General features: G+C 36.9%; 1 protein-coding gene across 3 annotated transcripts in view; it reads left to right on the plus strand.

Annotated features, from left to right (window-relative positions):
- PDS5B (PDS5 cohesin associated factor B) overlaps positions 1 to 19,207 on the plus strand; it is a 101,165-nt gene extending 81,958 nt beyond the window's left edge. Inside the window, exons 26-35 of one of the 3 annotated variants that reach the window (XM_059838849.1) lie at positions 2,262 to 2,376; positions 2,719 to 2,851; positions 3,650 to 3,769; positions 4,025 to 4,087; positions 6,317 to 6,462; positions 8,535 to 8,640; positions 12,088 to 12,530; positions 12,622 to 12,723; positions 15,605 to 15,746; positions 16,571 to 19,207. In XM_059838849.1, coding sequence (XP_059694832.1) covers positions 2,262 to 2,376; positions 2,719 to 2,851; positions 3,650 to 3,769; positions 4,025 to 4,087; positions 6,317 to 6,462; positions 8,535 to 8,640; positions 12,088 to 12,530; positions 12,622 to 12,723; positions 15,605 to 15,746; positions 16,571 to 16,606 — 1,406 coding nt within the window. In that variant the 3' untranslated portion in view covers positions 16,607 to 19,207. The remainder of the gene's footprint in view (positions 1 to 2,261; positions 2,377 to 2,718; positions 2,852 to 3,649; positions 3,770 to 4,024; positions 4,088 to 6,316; positions 6,463 to 8,534; positions 8,641 to 12,087; positions 12,531 to 12,621; positions 12,724 to 15,604; positions 15,747 to 16,570) is intronic. The other 2 variants (XM_059838850.1, XM_059838851.1) reach the window with 2 other exon arrangements.
- Positions 19,208 to 21,601: the final 2,394 nt, after the last annotated feature.

Here is a 21,601-nt window from a genome sequence, read left to right on the forward strand (position 1 = left end):
TTTACTGGTTTCATCTGAGTAGAGACGTGTCTTGCATTGGATTTTTTATGTTCTCGTGATGGGCTTTTACTTGAAAGTCAGTAAGCAGAAAAATTACAAGAGTAAAGATTAGTTTTTTTAAACTAGTGTTCTTCCTAAAAGCTCATGAAGGACTCTTGTGAAGGGTTTTGGCACATGTAATTTTACGTGCTGGTAGGAAAGCCACCCTACCTTTCAGGTAGGGTCTTCTTTCATTAGATAAAAGTTATATTTTATTTTCCCTAATGTTTTTTGTCATGACAGGGTTAAATATAATATGTATCAATACTTTTTCTTTCCCTGTTTGTTCTGGAACTAGTTCATTTTATTTTCCAGACCCAGTTGGAATTATTATTATAGTTATATGAGAAATTTTCTGAGGCAGGAAGTTACTGAAAAACTGAGTTTATGAGCTCTTGATTGGCATTCTATTGAAGTTGCTAATTAGTACAAATAATTGTGGTTTGGTTTGTCTGGGGTGTATCTAAATCAAGCCAATTTTGCTAGTGTTCTGAAGTTTTAATTCTATTCTTTTCCTTCCCTGCTATCTTTAATTTTTGTTTAGTAATGTGAAGAGCTGCTGACTAAAATGCAGGACAGTGCTTGAAAAGAAAAAGGATGTTTTTAAAGTTAATAGTGCAGTGTCAATTGAAACACACTAAAAACTGCTTTGCAAAGTATACTGAATTTCAATTACATAAATATGGCTTGAAATAGAGGGACATTAGGTGATTTTATAAATTATATATTTTTTCTGTAGACTGCGCATTACCCCTATTTATACATATCTCTAAGAAAGGTACAGGTTAAGACTTGATGTATGCATGGCAATTGCTTTGTTAGTTTTGTAAAATCTGCAATAATGGTGTATTTTGTTTGATGTGCACAATATTTGTCAAGCACGTGTCATAAGAATACATATATTGGAGGTAAAACTGTTAGTGTTCTTATGTATTTTTAAATGGTTTCCAAATAATATTAGTGTGTAGAATGATTTACAGATGTTTGGACTTATTCATAACTGAATATGGTATAGGCAAAAGTTTACTGAAGAAAGATTTTTCCAGACTTGGTCATGCACTTACTATCACAAAATGTGACTTTCCAAAAGCGGAGCTGGGGATTTCCCTCTTCCCTTCACATGTACATTCAAGTACATGTATTGCATTTGCCACAAGCACTAAAGATCAGATGCTTGTGCCATAGCACTATACATGGAATACCAGGATGCCTTCTTTTGACCATTGTCTTGCCTGTTGCACAGGGTGCAGGTTTAGTAACTTTGGTGTGCTGTGTGTCCTCCCACTTCACTCAGGCAACAGGCTAAAGTCAGTCAGTGATGTTTGGTGAAAAATGGGTGGTTTTTTACTTTTGGTGTACAACTTGTCCATCTGTTGCCCATGCCCCTGTGGGAGACGATCTCTGAGGTGCTAGAGTTCATGCTGCATGGTGTTGGTTGGGTCAGGGGCTTTGTTACCCTACAGAAAGTGTATTTTGTGATCATAACTCTGAGAAGGCCATTGGCAGCGACCCTTCCTTTGTGAATCCCCAAGGGAGATAGGCCTTTGGACTGTCATGATGGAGGAAAGACTTTCTTGCTGTCCTGCTTAGGATTCCCAAAGTCTCAGAGAATGCTATAAAATATTTTGAGAGCTTTGAATGTCACAGTAGAGTTGGGTTGCTCTGTTTAGGTGGGATTGAGCCTTTCAAACTCAGTGCACTACTACTTTGTTACAGCTTTCATGTGACCTCCCACTCCTCTGGAAACAGATATTGTGGCAATTTGACTGTGAAATCCCTGCAGAAAACCTTTATTCTCTTGAAGCAAGGCTGCACACTGCAATGCCCAAAGAAGTAATAGCAGCTTATCCTGTAGTTGTGCAGGTCTCACATCTTGCAGTCAACATGGATTTTGTGATCTATCCTTATGTCTGCTTGTCAAAATTCTTCAGAATACAGGCTTTGAACTGAGGAAAGGATTGGGAGTAGGAGGTAACTGGAGCTGTATCTCAAGGTAGCTAGAAAACAAGCAGCCCTGAGTGAGAGATACTTGAAATCTTGATTGTTGCACACATGAAGCATGTGGACAGCAGCCATGAAATGAAACATCATAGAGAAATTATAGGCCCACATGTGTTTATACCTTAATGCATACTGACCTCAAGATTTGCCCTCTCCTCTTTGGTTGAAAAGCATACTTCTTGGTATGTAGTTTTTTTATGCATCTTTCTTCTGCTTTTCAGAGAAACTGTTGTCACTTCTACCAGAGTATGTTGTTCCTTATACTATCCATCTTCTAGCTCATGACCCAGATTATGTCAAAGTCCAGGACATTGAACAACTCAAGGACATTAAAGAGTAAGACCACTTTTTATAGTGTTATTTCTAACTTTGTTCTAAGTGGAATTTTAATTCATTGTTGTACTCTGTTACACAGTCCAGCGTAATGATGGCAGTTACTTCTGTAAATATTGAGAGAAATAGTATAGGTGCTTTTTTAGCACTCTGTGTTATTTTATAGAGGAACCGTTCACCTTCCATCTTCATTTCATTTTTCCAAAAGAACTGTTTTCTCAGAGTTAGACTGGTTCAAATGCATAATACTAGTAAAAGCTGGACTTCATCAGGTTCTCAAATGTGTTTTTTGAGGGAATTTCTTTTGTACTTTGGTTCATGCTGGATACTGTATTTCTCCTGTAGGTGCCTGTGGTTCATACTGGAAATATTGATGGCTAAAAATGAAAACAACAGTCATGCCTTTATCAGAAAAATGGTAGAAAATATCAAACAGACCAAGGATGCTCAAGGACCTGATGATCAAAAAATGAATGAAGTAGGTGATACTTTTTGATTGAAAATTGCATTTAATTCTGGCCTGCTAATGTGAAAGAGTTGCTTTTTGTTTATACACCAACTTCAAAATGTCTTTCATAGAATTGTACGTATGAAAAGATATTTACTGTAATGATTATATTTGTTTTAGTTTAGATAGCAGTTATTTTCCTGTGCTTCAGTAACTCTTGCAGATTTGCAAGGGAGTCGTAATAGTTTTCAGTTCTGTTTCTATCTCAGTAAGGTTACTAAACACTAACTTTAAATAGATACAAGCTATAAAATTTACTATTTAAATCATCCACTAAAGTGCTTTTTAGTATTTCATTTCTAAAGTGCAAGAGTAAACTTAATAGAGGAAGAAAAATACATTAGAAATCTCTGGTATTGTGTAGTGCATGTATCAAACCTTTTTTTTTTTTTCTTTTGTGGTTTTAGCATCATGTATGTCCAGATTTGTCACTTTTCTGCTTTTCCCACATGTTTGTTTTGGATGGTGGGTGGGTGGGATGTGTGTGCTCGTTTGATTAATTTTGTCTTAGAAACTATGGCAAGCATTACTTTTAAGTGTAGGAAGACAATGAAAACCATCAGTCTTCAACTGTTAGACTCACAATGCTTTTGCTTTTACCATCTGTATTTCAGTATCCTGAGAGACACTGTTTAAGATGCAGGCTAGTGTTAAATATTTAAGATGATTGCTTGTGAACTGTGATTTCTTGTGGTCCTGTGCATGAAAGATACACTGTCTTTTGTCAAGATTTTCCATAAACTGGTTTTTAAATTTTATTTTTTACAGAAACTATATACAGTCTGTGATGTAGCAATGAATATCATTATGTCAAAGAGTACAACATACAGTTTGGAATCCCCTAAAGACCCTGTACTTCCAGCCAGATATTTTACTCAACCTGACAAGGTATACTTTGGCATTTAATTTTTCTTGAGATAGGTCTGTTTAAATATTTGCTAGTTGTAATTCACAGTTGTTTTTCTTAAATATTTCTTGTAACTTCAGACTTCTCCCTCTTACATTGTAGTTGAAAATGTATGGATGTATGTTTTCATAAAAAGCATATATGATGTAAATTAAATCTTTCAGTGCAGTCTCCAGAATGTTTATCTCCCATTCACTGATTATTGCTGTAATTGCCCCCATCCCCTTTTTTTACAGAATTTCAGTAACACCAAAAATTATCTTCCTCCGGAAATGAAGTCTTTTTTCACCCCTGGAAAGGTAGGTATGGTACGGGGGGGTTGAGGTTTGGTGCTGTGGTTGTGTTCTGGTTTGTCTTTGTTTTTGGAGTAACAGTTTTGTTTGCTTTCTTTGTGGGTTTTTTGGGTTGTTTTGTTTTTTGAAGAAAATTAGCATGTAATAATTAATCACTATGTTTAAGAGAACCGATTGTTTCTAGGTATAGAGAAAGAGATAGGTAAAAAGAAAACTGCTGCTGTCTGTACTAGATGGTGGCAACAATAGGCAAAGCCTGTTGCCTTTAGAAGGAGAGGATCCAAAACCACTCCAATATAACCCATAATTTTGTCAAGTTGACAAAATGGTTAACCTTTTTAGACTGCAGAAGACTACAGTGTTGCATACAAAGTGGCAGCTATGGAAAACTCTAACAGAAATAATTTTAAAAATCACATCATTATTCTTTGGGAAAGCTGAATACTATTTTACAATACCTTACAAGATAACTGACTGTTCTGTAGTTTTGTCATTTGTTCCCTCAGAATATGCATTCTATTGAATGGCAGTGTTCTTTCTTCAGTAAAACTAAACCCAGGTACTCTTTAGGATAAAATAAATATCTGGTAAAGGAAGTGACAAACTGTGGTTTTCATCTGGATTAATGCATCCTGTTCTAGATGACACAGAACATTAATTTGTTACCTTGTGAAAGAAAGAAATCTTCATTACCCTTAACTTTGCTAATGAAGCATTAGCTGTCAGATAGTAACTTAATAATAAAGGAGGAGTGCAAGCTAGGAAAAGAAGCAGATTTCTCTTTGAGAAATTGGAAGTCAACATTTATGGATTGGAATAGATCATCATTGAAATTCTTTTGAATCCTAAGTTAACTTTTATATTATTTTAAATTTCTAGTGCTGAGTACTCTAGTTCTTCCTGTGTTGTTTTGACACTTTGTAACAAACAGGAGAGGTGTATTTGACCACAAAAATTTTCAATTTCTTCACTATCATGAGAGGAGCATGAAATGAAAGTTGGTCTGGGTAGTCTTATTTTTGCGAGTGGAAGACTGGCTTGGGTGAATGTTAGTGGAGTAGATATAAGAAGATAACACTGGGGGCAGGAAGGCTTTGAGTGTAGATTCCGTGAAAAGGAGGAGCCTTTGTGCAGGCCTTCTTAGTCCCTCCTCAGCAGGAAGTCCAGTTTGGTGTGAATTTGAAAATCTCTTTGCTTTTGAACTCTTTCAGCATACACTGATTAACATTTAGTTCTAAGCTAATAGAAGTAAATTGTTAAACTGGATTAAGTTCTCCAAGGTTTATTTATTTTTGGAAAGCATATGCTATTTTTTTTTTTTTTGTGCTCAGTGCAGAATGAATCTTTCTAAGTGTAAAATTCCCTCTGGCTATAAAAGTATAACCAGAACTTCCATGGTGTGTAGCTCTGAAAAAAGAAACACCCAAGGCTGATATGATATGCATGTTGAACTTTTTGTAGCTGTCACTAACTGCAGACATAGTTAGAATCTAATATTGAAGGAGAAGATGGATAATGAGAGATGCAGGGAATGGTCTTTAACTCAAAATTTTTGTACATGGGTGTTTGGCATGCTCTTTAGGAATAATTGAACTCTTTCAGCTCTCTCAAAAGTTAGTATGAGCTGGAGGCGTTTGGCAGGTCTGAAAGATAATCCAGTTAAATTAATAACCTGAAGCTCACCAGTGTCTGGAAATTGTAGCACTTAATAAAAGCCTAACATTTTAAATCTGTGCAAGAAATATCAGAATTTTCTCCACGGTACTTGGCTTTTGAGATTCCATTTATTCCCAGTTGAAACTAACGTGGTTGCCAGTAATGTCTCCTTTGCTGCAAGGGCCGTTGTGCTGCTATTTCTGCTTCGCTGGGCCAGGTGCTTTTCTGATGCAGATGGGGGAGCTGGTTCAGGTAGATAAATCAGCAGAAAGCAAATGGCACACAAAGTGACGCAGTGCCTGACTGCATGGTCCGGTGAGCATGCAGCACTGCCAGTGAGAAGAGGACAGAATCTAAGGCTAGAGAGAAGAATACCAGCTTTGGTGGCAGCTACTTATTTGATTGCAGCTCCCTCAGCTTCCTTCTGGTGTCTGTTGTAGCCTTCAGACGAAAATGTTTATCACTTTGTGTTAAAATTAACATAATGATTGTGAAATCTGTGACTATTTTAAGCATAGTACATGTTAACAATATCTGAACGTGTAGCTTAAAATAAAGGAAATATATTTTTGGTTTCAGCCCAAAGCAGCCAATGTTCTTGGAGCAGTTAATAAGCCTCTTTCGTCAGCAGGCAAGCAGTCTCAATCCAAATCTTCACGAATGGAAACAGTAAGCAATGCCAGCAGCAGTTCAAATCCAAGCTCTCCGGGAAGGATCAAAGGGAGGTTGGTAGACAACAAAGGATCTTTGATATTTCAAATATTCGTAATGGAAACTTTGAATACTTCTATAATGTTTTCTAAGTAAAAGACAGAATTCTTTTATCTTACATTGAAGTAAAGTTACAGAACCACATTGGTTTAACTGAAACCATGAATATGGCCTTCTAACTCCAGAAATAAATTTTCTTAAAAAAAACCCAAAACAACAAAGACCAACCAAACAAAAACCCACCAAAAAACAAACAAGAACAAAAAATAACAAACCCCCAAAAACAAAACAACAAAAAACCCCAAACCCCAGAATCAAGTTGCATCCAGAATTGGCTGAAGGAGAAAAGGAAAGCCTCATATGATTTAATTTTTTTGAGGGCAGGGTTGGGATTTTTTGGGGTGTGTTTTAGGTAGATAACTATATCCCCCCCACACGTACATGGGGGGGTGTGGGTGGGTGGGTGGGTGTGTGTGTGTACACACAGCTGCAGTCCCTGGGAACCTGGCTGTAATGCTACAAACACATCCCACCCAGGGAGAACTGGTAGACCATTGTAGTGGTCCTGCATGACTTCCTTGAGTTCTGCACTTTGCTGGACTTTGCAGACAAATATTTTTGGATTTTAGGTTAGTTTTGTGATGGAGAGCTGCACTGTAATGCTATATAAGTAATCTTCCATTTATCTATCTTTAAAATTATAGCTTACTTTGTGTCAGTTTTGTAGGTTATTCATCAGTTTATGTATCTTATGTTCATTTTTTTTCTTTTAACTGAAAATCATATTGTCACTTTTTTTTTTTTTTTTTTGTGGACAGTGAAAGATTGTATAGCCTCCACTATTTGTATTCTTTCTACTGGTTCACATTCTTTCAAGGCTTAGGAAATGTTATATTTGAATTTAAGACTTCTCATTTGGTACTTCTGTGACTATTCAGTATATAATATTAATTTTAAATGTAGTACAGTGTTTTACAAGAAATATTTCTCCACCGGAAAGTCTGCAGAAAGGCTTATTTCTTAAAATTCATGCAGGTTCACATGCTGCACTGCATTACTGGCTACTGGCACGTTCTAGGACTCCAGATTCTTCTCTGTATCCAGCAAAACAAATCTGAGATCAAATTTTAAAAAATGCTGCACTCACAGCCTAACATGTTCTGTCATCTTCATGATCTCTCCAGTTCACTTAAGTTTAAGGGATTAGTATTTTGGGTGGAGATGCCAAAGACAAAAAAAAGGGATGGGAAGGATTCAGGATGCACGATATTTCCAGTTTAGTCTGTCTGAATATGTACAGGCAGATTTTTATCTTTTGAGAGGATGTATAAAACTTAAGCTTCCCATTACATCCCAGTTAATAGAGATTGTACATCTCTAGGAGTGTGAGAACATCTTTCACTCACTATGCAGTGCCCAGGCCAGGGAGTTGAGTTTGTGTGTTGGAATACCACTTTTCATTTCCACACATAGCGTGTTTCTTTTCACTAATAAAAGTGCACTGGTTTTAAAGAATCTTGCTGCTGCAGATGAAATTAAATGACTTGTGTATTGGCTTTTGTGCATTACCTTTTATCTGTGGGTCTCAGAGTTTTACATATGCAGGAGGCATTATTGTCCACGCTTACATTCGTAGAAACTGAAATAAAAATGAAATTGCTGCTGCAAAAAGCAGAGGGAAATTTGAATTGCTGTTTTATTGCCTAAACCTCACCATAGGAAGATGTGTATTCTTTGGCTGGTCTGTCTGTGGGAATCTTTCATGGCTATAGGAAAGTGTAGGCAATTGTATGCAAACACAGGTTTACTCTTGCAACTCACACTTCTTTTTAAAAAGGCTGCTTATCTTTCCCAGTGAAAAAAGAAAATTGAACGTGGTTTTGATCCAAACATTTGTCTTGAGACTTAGGTGATGTGGCTTGTGATACTTGATATCTCTAGTACCCACAGTGAAAAGTTACTTCTGCCAAATTGTTCTTGGCTTATTAATAGATTTTTTTAATGAAAATTGTTGTCCTTAGTATTTTTTTAAATGATTGCCCAATGTATAATAATAATGAGGGAAATATATGTTTATTCATCCTAGACTTGACAGTACTGAAATGGACCACAGTGAAAATGAAGAATTCACACTGGCTTCACCCTTACCAGGAAAGAAAACTGACAAAAGGGACGACTCTGATATTGTAAGGGTGAGCTGTTAAAAATTCATGTGATGATATTTGAGATCATTCAAAAAAATATGTTGAAACATGAAACTGAGCTGATATTTTAAACTACTAGAAAATATGTTTAGAGTTGGATATGAAAATACAATGAAGAAAAGCTTCTGTTTCTTATAGAATCATATAGGTTGCAAAAGACCTCTAAAGGTCATCAAGTCCAGCCATTAACTTGGAAGAGTGACGTCCACCACAAAACCATGTCCCTGAGGTTACAGAGGCTTTGGAGAATGGTAGTATCCCTACTGATTCTTACCAATGGATATATATATATATTTGTAGTTTAGTAATAAGAAACGTTCCTAATGAGGATGTAAAACATCTCACTCAAATGTAGTGCTTTAATATGTAAAAGAAGTTGCAAGCAGGCAAAATATTACCTTAACTATTTATACCTGTATCAGAATACAGAAAAATAAACCACAGAAGAAAATTATAATTGTATTGTAATTCTAAAAACAGATCAAATAAAATAATAATTTCCCTTACCACTAGTAAGTTTCACTTCTTTGTACCTTAGTAGCAGTTGACAGTCTGTAAATTTGGTAGTATTTGGGATATGCATGAGAAAGTAATAAGATCAGATTTGCTAGAATTGGATTTTCTAGGCTGCATTAAAGATGTCCTGTGTCTGATGTCACTACTGCTTTATTTCTTTTTACTGTCTCTGACATTTCTCTTTTCTCTCATTATGTCATTTTGGTGCATTTTTCTAGGTTGCTTGGGACATAAGCCTACTGTCTAGTAAAAATTCCTGAACTTTTGCTTGTATCAAAATATAAATAACTATCTTATACTGTGGGAAAAGCAAACCAGTTTATAACTAAATAAGAAAAATATGGAATTTCTGGTCAAAAAAAAAACCCCAAAACACTTCTGTAAACCCTGAAGTCTGAGAGTCCAGACAGCTCCTGGCATGCAGCTCATATTTCGAAGCATTAGTTTGAACTGGTAACTACTGAGAAAGCTCAGTGATAAAGCAAATACAAGTCAGTGTCTTGAGTATTTTGAGAGCATCATTCCACTTCAAATCTGTGAGTTGCTCAAGATCTTGGATTCAGAACTCACTTTTGGTTTTTTGGAGATGGGGAGCAGATTACAACAAGCATTAACTGAGAAGCAGGATTTTAATTGGGTAGCGGAAGGTCCATGTTCTAAAGGTATCGCTCTTCACGATATTTGTCTAGATTAACACCTTAGATTAATGGATTAGCACCTTAATTCTAAGGTTGTGGGACACTGTTTAGCCCCAGGGAGAAACTTTACTTTGAAAATTGGCAGCAGTTACTTACTGGCTAAAAGGAGTTGCAGTGACAGATGTGCATCTGCAAAAGCAAATAAAGTGGGGAATAACAAGAATGTCACTGAAGACATGAACTGACAGGAGATGTCAACATTGTTCAAACATTTTTCTTATTTTCTTCTTGGGTAATTTTTTGTCCTTCAATTTCTTTTCCTTTTTACCCTCATATTCTTCCTAGATTTTCTTTCTGCTTTTCTTGAAAAAGGTTTTTGGAGACATGAATGAGTATGTAAGCTGACCTGTATCTTATGTCACAAGGCAGATGTACAGGGGAAAAAAATACCTTCATTCAGGTTTTAAATGATGTATCTCTGATTATGTAGATGAAATTTCAACATGGCAAATAGTATTAAATGCGTTGAAATACAGTAGTGTTACTGTGAAACAAACATTGGTATGAAACAGAAATAGTGTAAATATTTGGACTTTTGGATAATTTCATTTTGTGAAATGAAAGAGTCACCCATGAAATGGTGGATGGGTAATATTTTATGCTTTTATTTTTCTGAGGGTTGGTTGGGGTGGTATTGCCCTAGTAAATCTTATGCACTTATGCATATCTTATGCACTTGTGAAATCCTATGCACTCTCTAGTTCTCTACATGCTCTAGTTCTCTCTTTAGAGAACTAGAGCATGTAGAGAAAAGGAACAGTTTCTATGAATGTTTTCAAACCTTATGAGTCAGAAGGGGTTCTACCTTTGTTGATATGTTAGAGGGAAGGGCTGCCATCCAGAGGAACCTTGACAGGCTTGAGGATTGGGCCCAGGGCAACATCAGGAGGTTCAAGAGCTCCAAATGCAAGGTCCTGCACCTGGCTTCAGGCAATCCTCAGTGTCCATACAGGCTGAGGGATGAAGGGATTGAGAGCAGCCCTGCAGAGAAGGACTCTCAGGGTCACTCGTGTATGAGAAACGGGACATGAGCCAGCCACATGTGCTCACAGCCCAGAAAGCCAACTGTGTCCTGGGCTGATCAAAAGGAGATTGGCCAGTGGGGCAAGGAGGGGATTCTTGATGTTTCTTGGGACCCTCATCTGGAGTGCTGTGTCCAGCTCTAGGTCCCCATTAGAAGACAGACATGGAGCTGTTAGAGCAGATCCAGAGAAATGTCACAAGAATGATCAGAGGGCTGGAACACCTCTGCGAAGAGGAAAGGTTGGGCAAGTTGGGTTTGTTTAGCTTGAAGCAGAGAAGGCTCTGGGAAGACCTTATTGTGGCCTTCCAATATGACAGGGACATGTAAGAAAGATGGAGAAAGACTTTTGACTTGTCCTGTAGTAATGGGACAAGGGGCAGCAGTCTTAAACTGAAAGAGGTGAGGTTTAGATTGGACGTAAGAAAGGGATTGTTTACCGTGAGGGTGGTGGGACACTGGAACAGGTTGCCCAGATGGGTTGTGGATGCCCTATCACTGGAGATGTTCAGAGCCAGGTTGGATGGGGCTTTGAGCAACCTGCTCTTGTGAAAGGTGTCCCTGCCCATGGTAGGATGGTTGAGATGGCAGGTTGGAATGAGGTGATCTTCAGAGGTCTCTTCTGACCCAAACTGTTTGTTTTAAGGCTTGGGTGCGTTGTTTTGCTGCTCAGAGCAAATGTTGGTACAGCTCTGACAATAAGTGACTTGGCAGCTACCACTAATTCCTGTGCTTCTTTCGATGGTTGTAAAGTCAGGTTGGCCACTGTCTTCTGTATTAGTGCCTTGCCAGTGCCAGCACAGGAGCCAGGCATTAGCACCCTGCAGCTCACAAGAGGTGAAGGCACAAGTTGACAATTCTGATCTTCTCTGTCTTTATCTTTTCCTGTTAGATAGAAATGCAGTTATGGGTGTTCTGTCCTACTGTGTTGGACACAGCAGAGGATACAAATGAGGAAGGCCTTACACACTTCAGGGCTTTAACTACTCACCTTTCAAATAATCTTTCCCCATTGTCTGGTATTTTATATGTAGGTGTGTGTTTATATTTTTGCAAATGTTTTTGAAATGGCTATGATAAACAATCTGAGACAACTTGTGTAATTTGAAGACTCTGTCTTGTTGGAGGAAGCTTCTACATGTGACTGTTTAATATGGTAGTTGAATTTTTTAATTTAATGGTGCAATCTTGCCTTTCCAGTCAGAGATGGAGAAGCCTCGAGGAAGGAAGAAAGCCACTATCACAGATTCAGAAGAAAAGCTAAGCATAGATGACTTGAATAAAGTGGGTCAAGAGCAGAAGCTTAGAGGTAGTCAACGGGGAAGGAAGAGACCTGCAGTTGTATCAGAAGCTGATGAAACACAATGGCAAGAGGAAAAAAGACTAAAAGAAGATGTGATAGAAAGTGAGGATGAACAGAACAGTCCACCAAAGAAAGGGAGAAGAGGACGCCCTACCAGAACAAATAATGGGGCCACACCAAAGGAAGAACCAGTGGCAAAGTCATCAAAAAGGAGCAAAAAAAAACAACCGCCAGCAGCTGCAGTGGAAGAGGAGGAGGAGGAGGAAGAAAGGCAAACTGAAAACATTGAACAAAAACCAAAAGGCAGGCAAAATAGGACATCAAAAAGAACACAGCAGAGGTAAGCCCATCTTCTTGTATGTTGAGTGTTTTTTATCTTTGGACATTAGTTATAATTTGATGCTTTGCAATTTGGGTCTTCCTCAAAACAGAGCAGAACCATCTGAAACTAGTACAGTTGAATCAGCACAGTCTACGCCACAGAAAAGACGAGGAAGGTCGTCACAAACACCACCAGCACAGCAAAAAAAAGTGTAAGTCTTCTAAATCTGTGTTTAGTGAAAATTAAATAATGCCTCTGTGCCCCCAAGCAAACCTTTACTGAAAATACTTCAGAATGCTGTAGTTGACAGTTAAGAAAATAAATTGCTATTGTTATTTCTAAAATGTTTTCCTTAGCTGCTTCTCCTAGGGCATCTCACAACAGAGCAGGAGGTTGTAAGTAATTTTAATGTGCTCGGGTAGCACATATGTAGCTTTGCTTTTTCAGGAGAAAAGTCAATAAAGCATACAAAGGCCTTGAATATAGGGCTTTATTAGGACTTAAAGGAGAGGAAAGTGGCCTTGTTTGTTTCAGATAGCGAGGAAGAATCAAATTGTTACTATGGTGACACAGAATTGTGGAGAATTAAGTTTATTCTGATTCTCCTTAAATTAATGTTCACTTTCTAATTTGTGGCCTTCTTACTATCCACTTAAATAATTTTCATGTGGAAAAGATGTGTTGTGATCATTGAAGGGTAGCAGCTTCTGAACATTCTGAAGTGCATTAAGTTCCCAAATGAAGGTAGACTTGTTGTTGGCTAGCTTCATTTTTTTTGTGCCTGCTGTAGGAAAATACAGGTATCTGTACTTTTCTGTACATGTATAGATAATATGTGTAAGCAGAGGAGCACAAGGTGCACCACTTGTATCAAACTGCAGCTCATGGAGAATCTTTACTTTTTTAAAACCTGATATAAATTTCTTGGGGCACTGCTTGGCGACATTTACTGTCTGACACTGTTGGATATCTCTGTTGTCTTTCTGGCTTCTGGGCTTAGCATCACATTGCTCTTCTCTGGCAGTGTAGTGTACTGACTTGCCTTAAACCAGGGATCTTCCCCTACAGGAGAACCTTGCCTGAACAAGCTTGTACCCTCATTTCAAATTCTGGGCTTACTCCGGATCACATGATCTGGCATATTGCATGCAATACATCCTGACCTTTCCAGTTTCCCTGCCTCAGGTCAGATTTGTGCTTCTCCTTTACTCTGTAACCAGAAACACAGGACCAACACTGGCTGGTTACTCCAGAAGTCACTACTACATGTGCAGTTGAACAAGAGTTGGAAACTGCTACTGCCATGCAGGGAAGACAAACCAACAAGCTATTGTTGAGTGATGTGCCATGTGGTGTTTGTCAAACATGCCTTTTACTAAATATTTAAATAACTTTGCTCTGTAAAGTTGGTATGTTTCTTTACTCCATTTTAAGCTGACAGTAAACTATATCACTATCCCCAATCAGTAACAAGCATAGCTCTCGTTCACATGTATGTACATTGTTCCTGTCTGCTGTCAGGGTTCAAAGTTGTTGGATCTATTGTAGATTTCTTTTAAAATATAAAAAGTGGGTTGTGTTTGTTTGTTTTATCAGACCACCCATATTTTGACTGTTCTTTTTCCAAATGTGCAAGAAAAAGGTGAAACAGTAGCCATTTCTCAGTCTTCAAAGTGCATTGTGTAGTCAAGCCTTTCTCACTCATCTACATCAGTTTTTGCTGAAGGAAGTTGATAGACTGAGCCAGCATTGTGTTCCGCAAGACAAATATATTTATACCAAATGCTTAAAGCTTTCTGTGCTCCTTGGGAGTGGATCTGGCATAAGAATTTGGGATTTTGTGTATGAGGTGATGATGTATCCTGTGGGTGGTAGTGCATAACCTATTTCTGATAGCAAATTGGGTTACCAATTAGCAGACAGGAACAGGCTTATTTTTGTGATATGTGAGAGGAAGAACCTAGTTTGTGAATAATTCTTCTGCTTCCTTTTCAATTCCATTGCTTCTACCAGTCTTGGAGGACTTGAGCTGGACTAATTTGTGTTAAGGGATGGCAAGTTGGTTGGCTTGGAAATACTATAATTGCTATGCAATTGAGATATTTTGTTTTGTCTGAATTTTACTGGCTCTCAGGATTGAAAATTCCTACCACTTTCACAATGTGATGGCATCAGAGTACGATTGTTTTGGATCTGTCCCCCACTGGAGATTGAAGTCTGTTGTGTGCCTGGAACTGAGTCTCTGGTTTTCATTTCAACCAAAATGTCACCACCTTTGGGTTCACCAAGACTGCACCTGCAGTAAATGGGATGATTCAATGATTTGATTCTGAATTGTGCTGCTGTAATGTGGGTGCAACTGTGGAGTTTTGGATACATTCGTAGTTGGCTTTTTTTTCAAGGCAAGGAGTGTTGGCTAATTTTCATTTTAAGCAAATGGGTGCTTTCTGCTTCTGGCACAAATCCCATAACCAACACAGACAGTTTAAGATATTGTTGACTGATTGTTCTTGATTATCCTGATTAAGGTATTGTTATGCTGCTTATCCCTAAGATAACTTCGAAGATTTGCATTTTAGGTGTTCATTTCATGGGTAGCAATATAGGTTCTTCTAGGTCTGAAGAAACATAGATGCAGTTATTCAGATTTGTTGTGCAAGAAGTCTTGGAGAAGTAGAGTACATCTGTTCATGAAATTGAATAGAGAGAAAACTAACAAACAATATTCAGTCTCTGGCTGTTTAGCTTTTCCTGTTCACTGGTTAGTGTTGTGTCAACCTATTTTGGCCTGTATCGTGGCACTGAAGAGAAAAATCTGCCATGTCTATAGAGGTAAAATTGTTCAACTTTGTGCTCCTGGGCCTCTATTGTGGAACAATTCTGTTTTCAAATGGTGTTGTCCAGCCTCCTAGTTTCACATCAGTTCTGTGCATGGATGAATTAGACAGGTGTAAAAGCAGCATTATATAACATGAAATGGTAAGGCTGCTGTTTTTGTGAACTGGAATGTTTGCTGTGTTATACAGTTTATACATAGATACTGCAGATGTACAGGTGCTGTGAAGCTATCTTTATTTTTCTTCTCATTGTAGCCGTGCGGGGCGTTCTAAACAAGCAGCCAGTAAAGAGAATGAATCCAGTGAAGAGATGGACGTGTTTCAGAGTGGTTCACCTGTCAGTGATGATATTCCCCAGGAAGAAGTAATGGAAGAAGAGGAAGTTTCCACAATCAATGTAAGAGAAATGCCTGAGCTTTTCTTTGTGAGTCTTTGTGGTGTTCTCTGTGTATTGATGATCAGACAATGGCCTCTCTTCTTAGAATGACTTCTTGTTTTTAGAACTTAACCTTCCTTCTTTAAAATGAATGGGGTGGTTGTCAGCTGCCACTGTTGTGTAGTGCAGCTGCACTGTAGTTTCCTAGAGAAGCTGCATTTCTTAGAAAATACAATTTTTTATCAAGTATCTTGAAGTTTCTGTCCTGTGTAGCCTTCCATACGTGTGTGCCAGAATTTTGTAGCCTCTAATGGGAATTATTTTCCAGGTAACTCCTGCCATTCTTCTCATCTTGGTTTTAATAATGAATAAATCTTCTTTATACAAAACAGACACACAAAATTAATAGTACTGGAAAATAAGCATGGAGTCTTGGAACAGAATCCTAAACTGATCTCTTCCTCTTACCAGCATATGTTAAAATGAATTCACTTTTACCTTTATTTCATACAAATACATTGGCAATGTTACTAGTCACACTGAAACTGAGAATGCCTTCACACTTTTGGATAAATCTGATGGTTGGAACATCTGAGAGCATGAAAACCCTGAGAAAGGAAACCACATTGTTGCGAATTCCATTAAGGATGCGGGCTCAGTAGATGAAGTTGGTCATTGACTGAGACTTGTACTTGTGACAAAATGAGTAATGAATGACACTGCGTATGGATACTCAAACGTTATTGAGTGAGCCTGAGCATTTTTTCCATTATAAAATGTATTTGTTCTTGAATTTTTCAAAATTTTTCTGTAAAAAACGTTTAAAATGTCTTTTCTCCAAATAGGTCCGTCGCAGAACTTCCAAAAGGGAAAGACGATGAGTGAGCATGTAGTTACCAGCCTTCCAGGTGAAAGCGTTGAAGAATGCTTTTAATATAAAGCTTGAGACTGAATGAAGCTGTTAGTGCACAAATGGGGTTGCTGAAGAGAAGACAAAACCTATTTTACTGCCCCTGCATTTGCAGTCCCTAGGTCACAAGCTTTAGCCACACACATGTTGATATCAGTAACTGTGGATTTTTGTGAAGTGTAATGTGCGCTGGCTTTGTAGACATATGAACTAAAGAAGAAAACTGTAAATAGTTCTTTTTTTAATGTTTCTGACTTATAAAGTGCTTGTATAGCTTTTATCTGCGGCTTTAAACTGACAGTACCCCACTGTTTATTGGATCGATTGATTTAAAAAAAGAACAGAGTTTGTTGAAAATTGATCTCAAGCAATATCTGTCAGTGTTCGTATTTGTACTCTTGTTGACATTTAACTGTGAAAAACAAGTCAGTTGAACAAATAGTGCCACATTCTTTTGCCACTATTTGTCAAGGAGGAGAAGAAGAAGAAAAAGCAGTCTTTGTTTCCTTCACGAATATAACCTAGTGTTTACCTTCAGGCACCTACCTATCATCAGAGGTGCTAAATTACTTTCTTTTACAGTTGAACAATATTGGATAGAATAATACAAGAGATGCAAATTTCGAAAGAAGCTTTGTTTTACACCTCAGTATTGACGCCAGACTTTTCTGGACTTGTAGTGGCATTGAAAATTCAAAAAGGATTTAAAATACTTTAATTTTAAAAGTGTGTTATTAAATAATGTACTGAATACCCTACCCATTTTTTCTTCCCCTATCAGTTTTTATTAATCTACTGTATCAATAAAATTCTGTAACTGAGTTTTTAATAGTCTAGTATGTTAATGTGTATAGATATTTCCTTCTGAACATGATGTTCACAAAGAGCAAATTATTACTACATTATAATATGAAATCTGATATATAAACATTAGTGAAAATACAGTTCTTATTACAATGTAAAGTTAATCACAAAGAGAAATTTTATTGATGCAGTGTGTCTTTATAAAGCTGTTCTTGAGAGCCAAGTGTTTTGTATTTTATAGTGAAGTTGCATGTTTATGAAAAATGTGCTGAAAATGGGATGTAATGTTTTTTTTGAAACTCGTATCTAGCAGTAGTATATGGTAGGTTGCCTCATGAGAGATCCTTTTATTGAGAGTTTATTGTACCTTTCTGTTTTGTTTTTGTTTTTTGAGCCAAATTTTTTTGGTATGAAGAGCTAAGTTTTTTGTTTAATAACCAGCTGTCAAATTTTACAGTCAAGGTATTCAAGATTTGAATGAAGCTCCATTTTTATTTTGTGCTACAATAGAGAGAGGTTGGTTTGTGTTGGTGGGGTTTTTTTTGTATTTTTTGTTTTGTTTGGGGTTTTTTGTTTTGTTTTGTTTTTGTTTTTTTAGTTATAATCTGTAAAAAAAAAAAAACAACAAAAGAAACAAAATACATAGAGCAGTATCCTGTATACAATTTAACAGTTTACAAACTGTTTTTGAACCAAAATATATCAGTTACTATACTCTGCTTAGCCAAGCACACATCATAATTTCAGGTGCTGTTCTCCCTCTGGTTCCCTACAGTTGACAACACATGAAAAATAAATTTCTAACCTAAGAAAATTTTATTTCATTGAATAATGGAGCATTTTCACATAATCCATCAATAAATAAGTTATTGTTGCAAGGTTGCCTGTAAAGATTATAGGAAGGGATAATACTAAACCACAAATTCACCAGTTTCCAAACTGTAAGATCACTAATAAAACAAGCAACCCTTAGAATTTTTTCATTATTCATTTTTTTTGGTACCACTAGGAAAAAGTATTATAAGCAATTAGATTATTCTGCCTCATCTTAACTTTTCCCCTCTTCCAGTATTCAGCTTTTCAACATTTATACCTATAGATACGGGGGAAATGCTGACTAGAAAGGCAGTTATGGTTGATGTGAATTGACTTTGAAATAGTTGGCACAACGGAACTGGCTTACTTAAGCTTCAGCAGTGCAAATGCAAGTTCTGGAGGGTTTTTTACGGTATAAAATGATTGAAAGCTAGCTTTGTATTTTCCTCTTTGACAGAATTGCACTGAAACATTTATGGAAGATGTACCTTTAAGTCAATTTTATACAAAAATATGAAAAAGTAATGCTGAAACTGCTGCAGACTCTTGAGGCTTTATGTGCATAAACATGGTTAGGTTAAACTTCATGGAATATTGATGCACCATTACTGATCATAATGTTTATTGTAAATTTAAACTATAGTTTTGCAATTTAAATGTTGATTTCTTGGGTAATAATGTGTAAATCATTATTTCTTGAGAAATAGGCACAGCAAATATGTCATTCTTGTATTCAAACCTCTTCTAAGTTCATTCTCATCTCATATAAAGAAAATGAATATTTTATGTACTAACATTTTGAGATCTGCGTACATAGCTACAGTAGATTATAATTATGTATAAAAGATAAATTGCTAACATTCAGTTAGCATGCTCTTCTGCAATGATAATGTTAAGTTTATAAAAATGTACTGTATTACATTAAAAGATCAAATTGAACTCACTGTAACAAGTTCCAGTATGACATTTTTGTGAGATTACCAAAGTATCTTGCTGTACTTTGCAGCAAATAAATATTTTGGTACATTTCCCTTTCTTTGCTGCAGTGCAACAGGAAACTTTCAGTGATCTGTAGTTCATGTGCAAAATTCAAACAGGGATTTTAATCCTTATACTAATGTTTAAAAATAATTCACTGATTCCAGAAGCATGGTGGTTTCTTACCTGTCACAGACTGAGATAATGAATATTTAGGCCTAGCTAACCCACTAATAGGAAGGAAACATGAAAGTGTTTGAAAGTTCGAATGTGACTGTACCTGTTTCACCTCAGATAATCAGAATCCTGTATTAATTATACTTGACTCTGCCAATTGACTTTATTTTCTAGCAAATTTGAACCCCTTTTCAAATATTTTGACACTTGCTGTTTTGACATTTGGATCTCTGTGAACAAAAATATTAGTTTACAAAAAGATACTAATATTAAAGACATTTTCACCAAAAATGAATATGCTCAGTTTGTGAGTAACTTGCAAAAAACTTAAGTCTTGAATCCTAAATACATTATTCTGGCATAGCATTTTTCATCTGATACTCTAGAAAATGCACCACCAAACGTGAGAAGGGTGTGTGCAGTTTTCTTGCATGTGTAGGTTTTGACAGTTTATCCAAATCTGCTTTTGTAAACGCACACAGTAGGTTTTGGATCCTGCAAGTTTACTTCTCATTCATACTTATCCCTGTCACTCTGTGGGGTTAATTCTTAAATGCAGTCATCCTGTGCAAATACAAGTGCAAACCCAAGAACGTTGTTTGAATATTCTCACAGCTGTGCACACAGAGGATACGAGGATCTTAAAACAGGACACCAGCAATAAGCAAAATTCTGAGTTTGTGGATGGAATAATTTTACAGACTTGCCTATGTTTATAGTTATATAGTGTAGAGATGGATACATCTCTGCCTCATCCAAGTAGGTGCAGTACATTCTTTAAAAATACTTTTTAAAGAGACACATTCAGGTATGCCACTGTGTTTGATCAAGACCTCATGTCAGCAAACACACATGACTAAGATGAGTTCTAGATGGCCATCCTGCTACTCTGATGGTTGTGTAATGACCAAAATGATAAAATTCACTTGACAAAGACCAGTCATCCATCAGGAGGAGTAGAAGAATCTGCATGCATTCTTTTTCCCTGTTGTGCTCAAAGATTGCCATTCCAGTCTGTGCATCTTTGTTGGATGTTACCTTTACAAAAGACATTTACTAATTTAGGTGCAGTATCCTAACACTGGCTGGAGTGATTTCTTTTCCACAGACAGCCAACTTCCTGACGTGTCAGTAGGTTTGCCCCACACCGTCAGGATGCCCTCTTCATTGCATACAGTACAGCTTCTGCTATTTTGTTGATCATGGAAAAGTAAGAAGCTGAATATTGGCAATTGGTAAGGAAATACAGACAAAAAACCTCCACCCAATTTGCTTTAAAGTTCATCAGATTCTGTTGTCTTAAAGATCCAGTCTCTTCACAGTGGTCCCCAAGTGCCACTGTATTTGTGTGGACAGGGTGAACATGGTCTTGTGCAGTGTGTACAGTAAGGAAAAGGTTTCATGCTTGCATTTTTTCAGTACCTCAGTACAGTCATGATGTGGTTTTTAGTAGCACTTTCATTTCTGTAATGAAGATGTATATTGTGTATTCTTTTTGAAACAGCAGCATCATATCGACATAAGAAAGAAAGAAAGCCTCTAAATACAGATTTCTGCCCCTGCAAATAAGTATTTCAGTAATGATGCAGTATGTTGGAATTACTTTAACGTACGGGTTCTTTGAAGGATGGATAACATTAGGTGTTTGATTTGGCTAGCGGTGTTTCCCGCACTTGTATCCTACCTCACATATGTAGACACAAAGAAATGCAGTATTTTGCAAATCATAGCAGTGGTACTGAACACTGTCCCTGCTTACTTGGAAGTAATTTTGTTATTAAAAAAGAAATTGCAGGTCACAGATTTGTTAGTGGTTCTGAAGAGATTCAGTGAGCTGATGGCTTCAGATAATATGTTCTCTAATACTGTGTCAATATTGTTGTTTTTCATTATTTTTCTATAGGTAGAAGACAGTTGTACAAGTTGTGACATGCAGTGTAAGAGAACATGAGAACTTAGTAGCAGTATCAATAGTGGTGACTTCAGTTGATGTTACAGTGTAGAAGATTGTGTTAGAATGAAACAATCTTATCCTAAAAAGCTTTTTCTTTACTATGTTGGGAAGACAAGCTGATAATGTAAAACAGCTTTCTTCTTGATCACAGCACCTTGAAATAGTCTGGTTTGTAACAGCTGGCTTTTTTGGTAGATATACTTTAAACTTGCAGGTTCCTATGTTCCTTGTAGTATA

Source organism: Haemorhous mexicanus, chromosome 2, assembly GCF_027477595.1.
Source record: "Haemorhous mexicanus isolate bHaeMex1 chromosome 2, bHaeMex1.pri, whole genome shotgun sequence".
NCBI lineage: Eukaryota > Metazoa > Chordata > Aves > Passeriformes > Fringillidae > Haemorhous > Haemorhous mexicanus.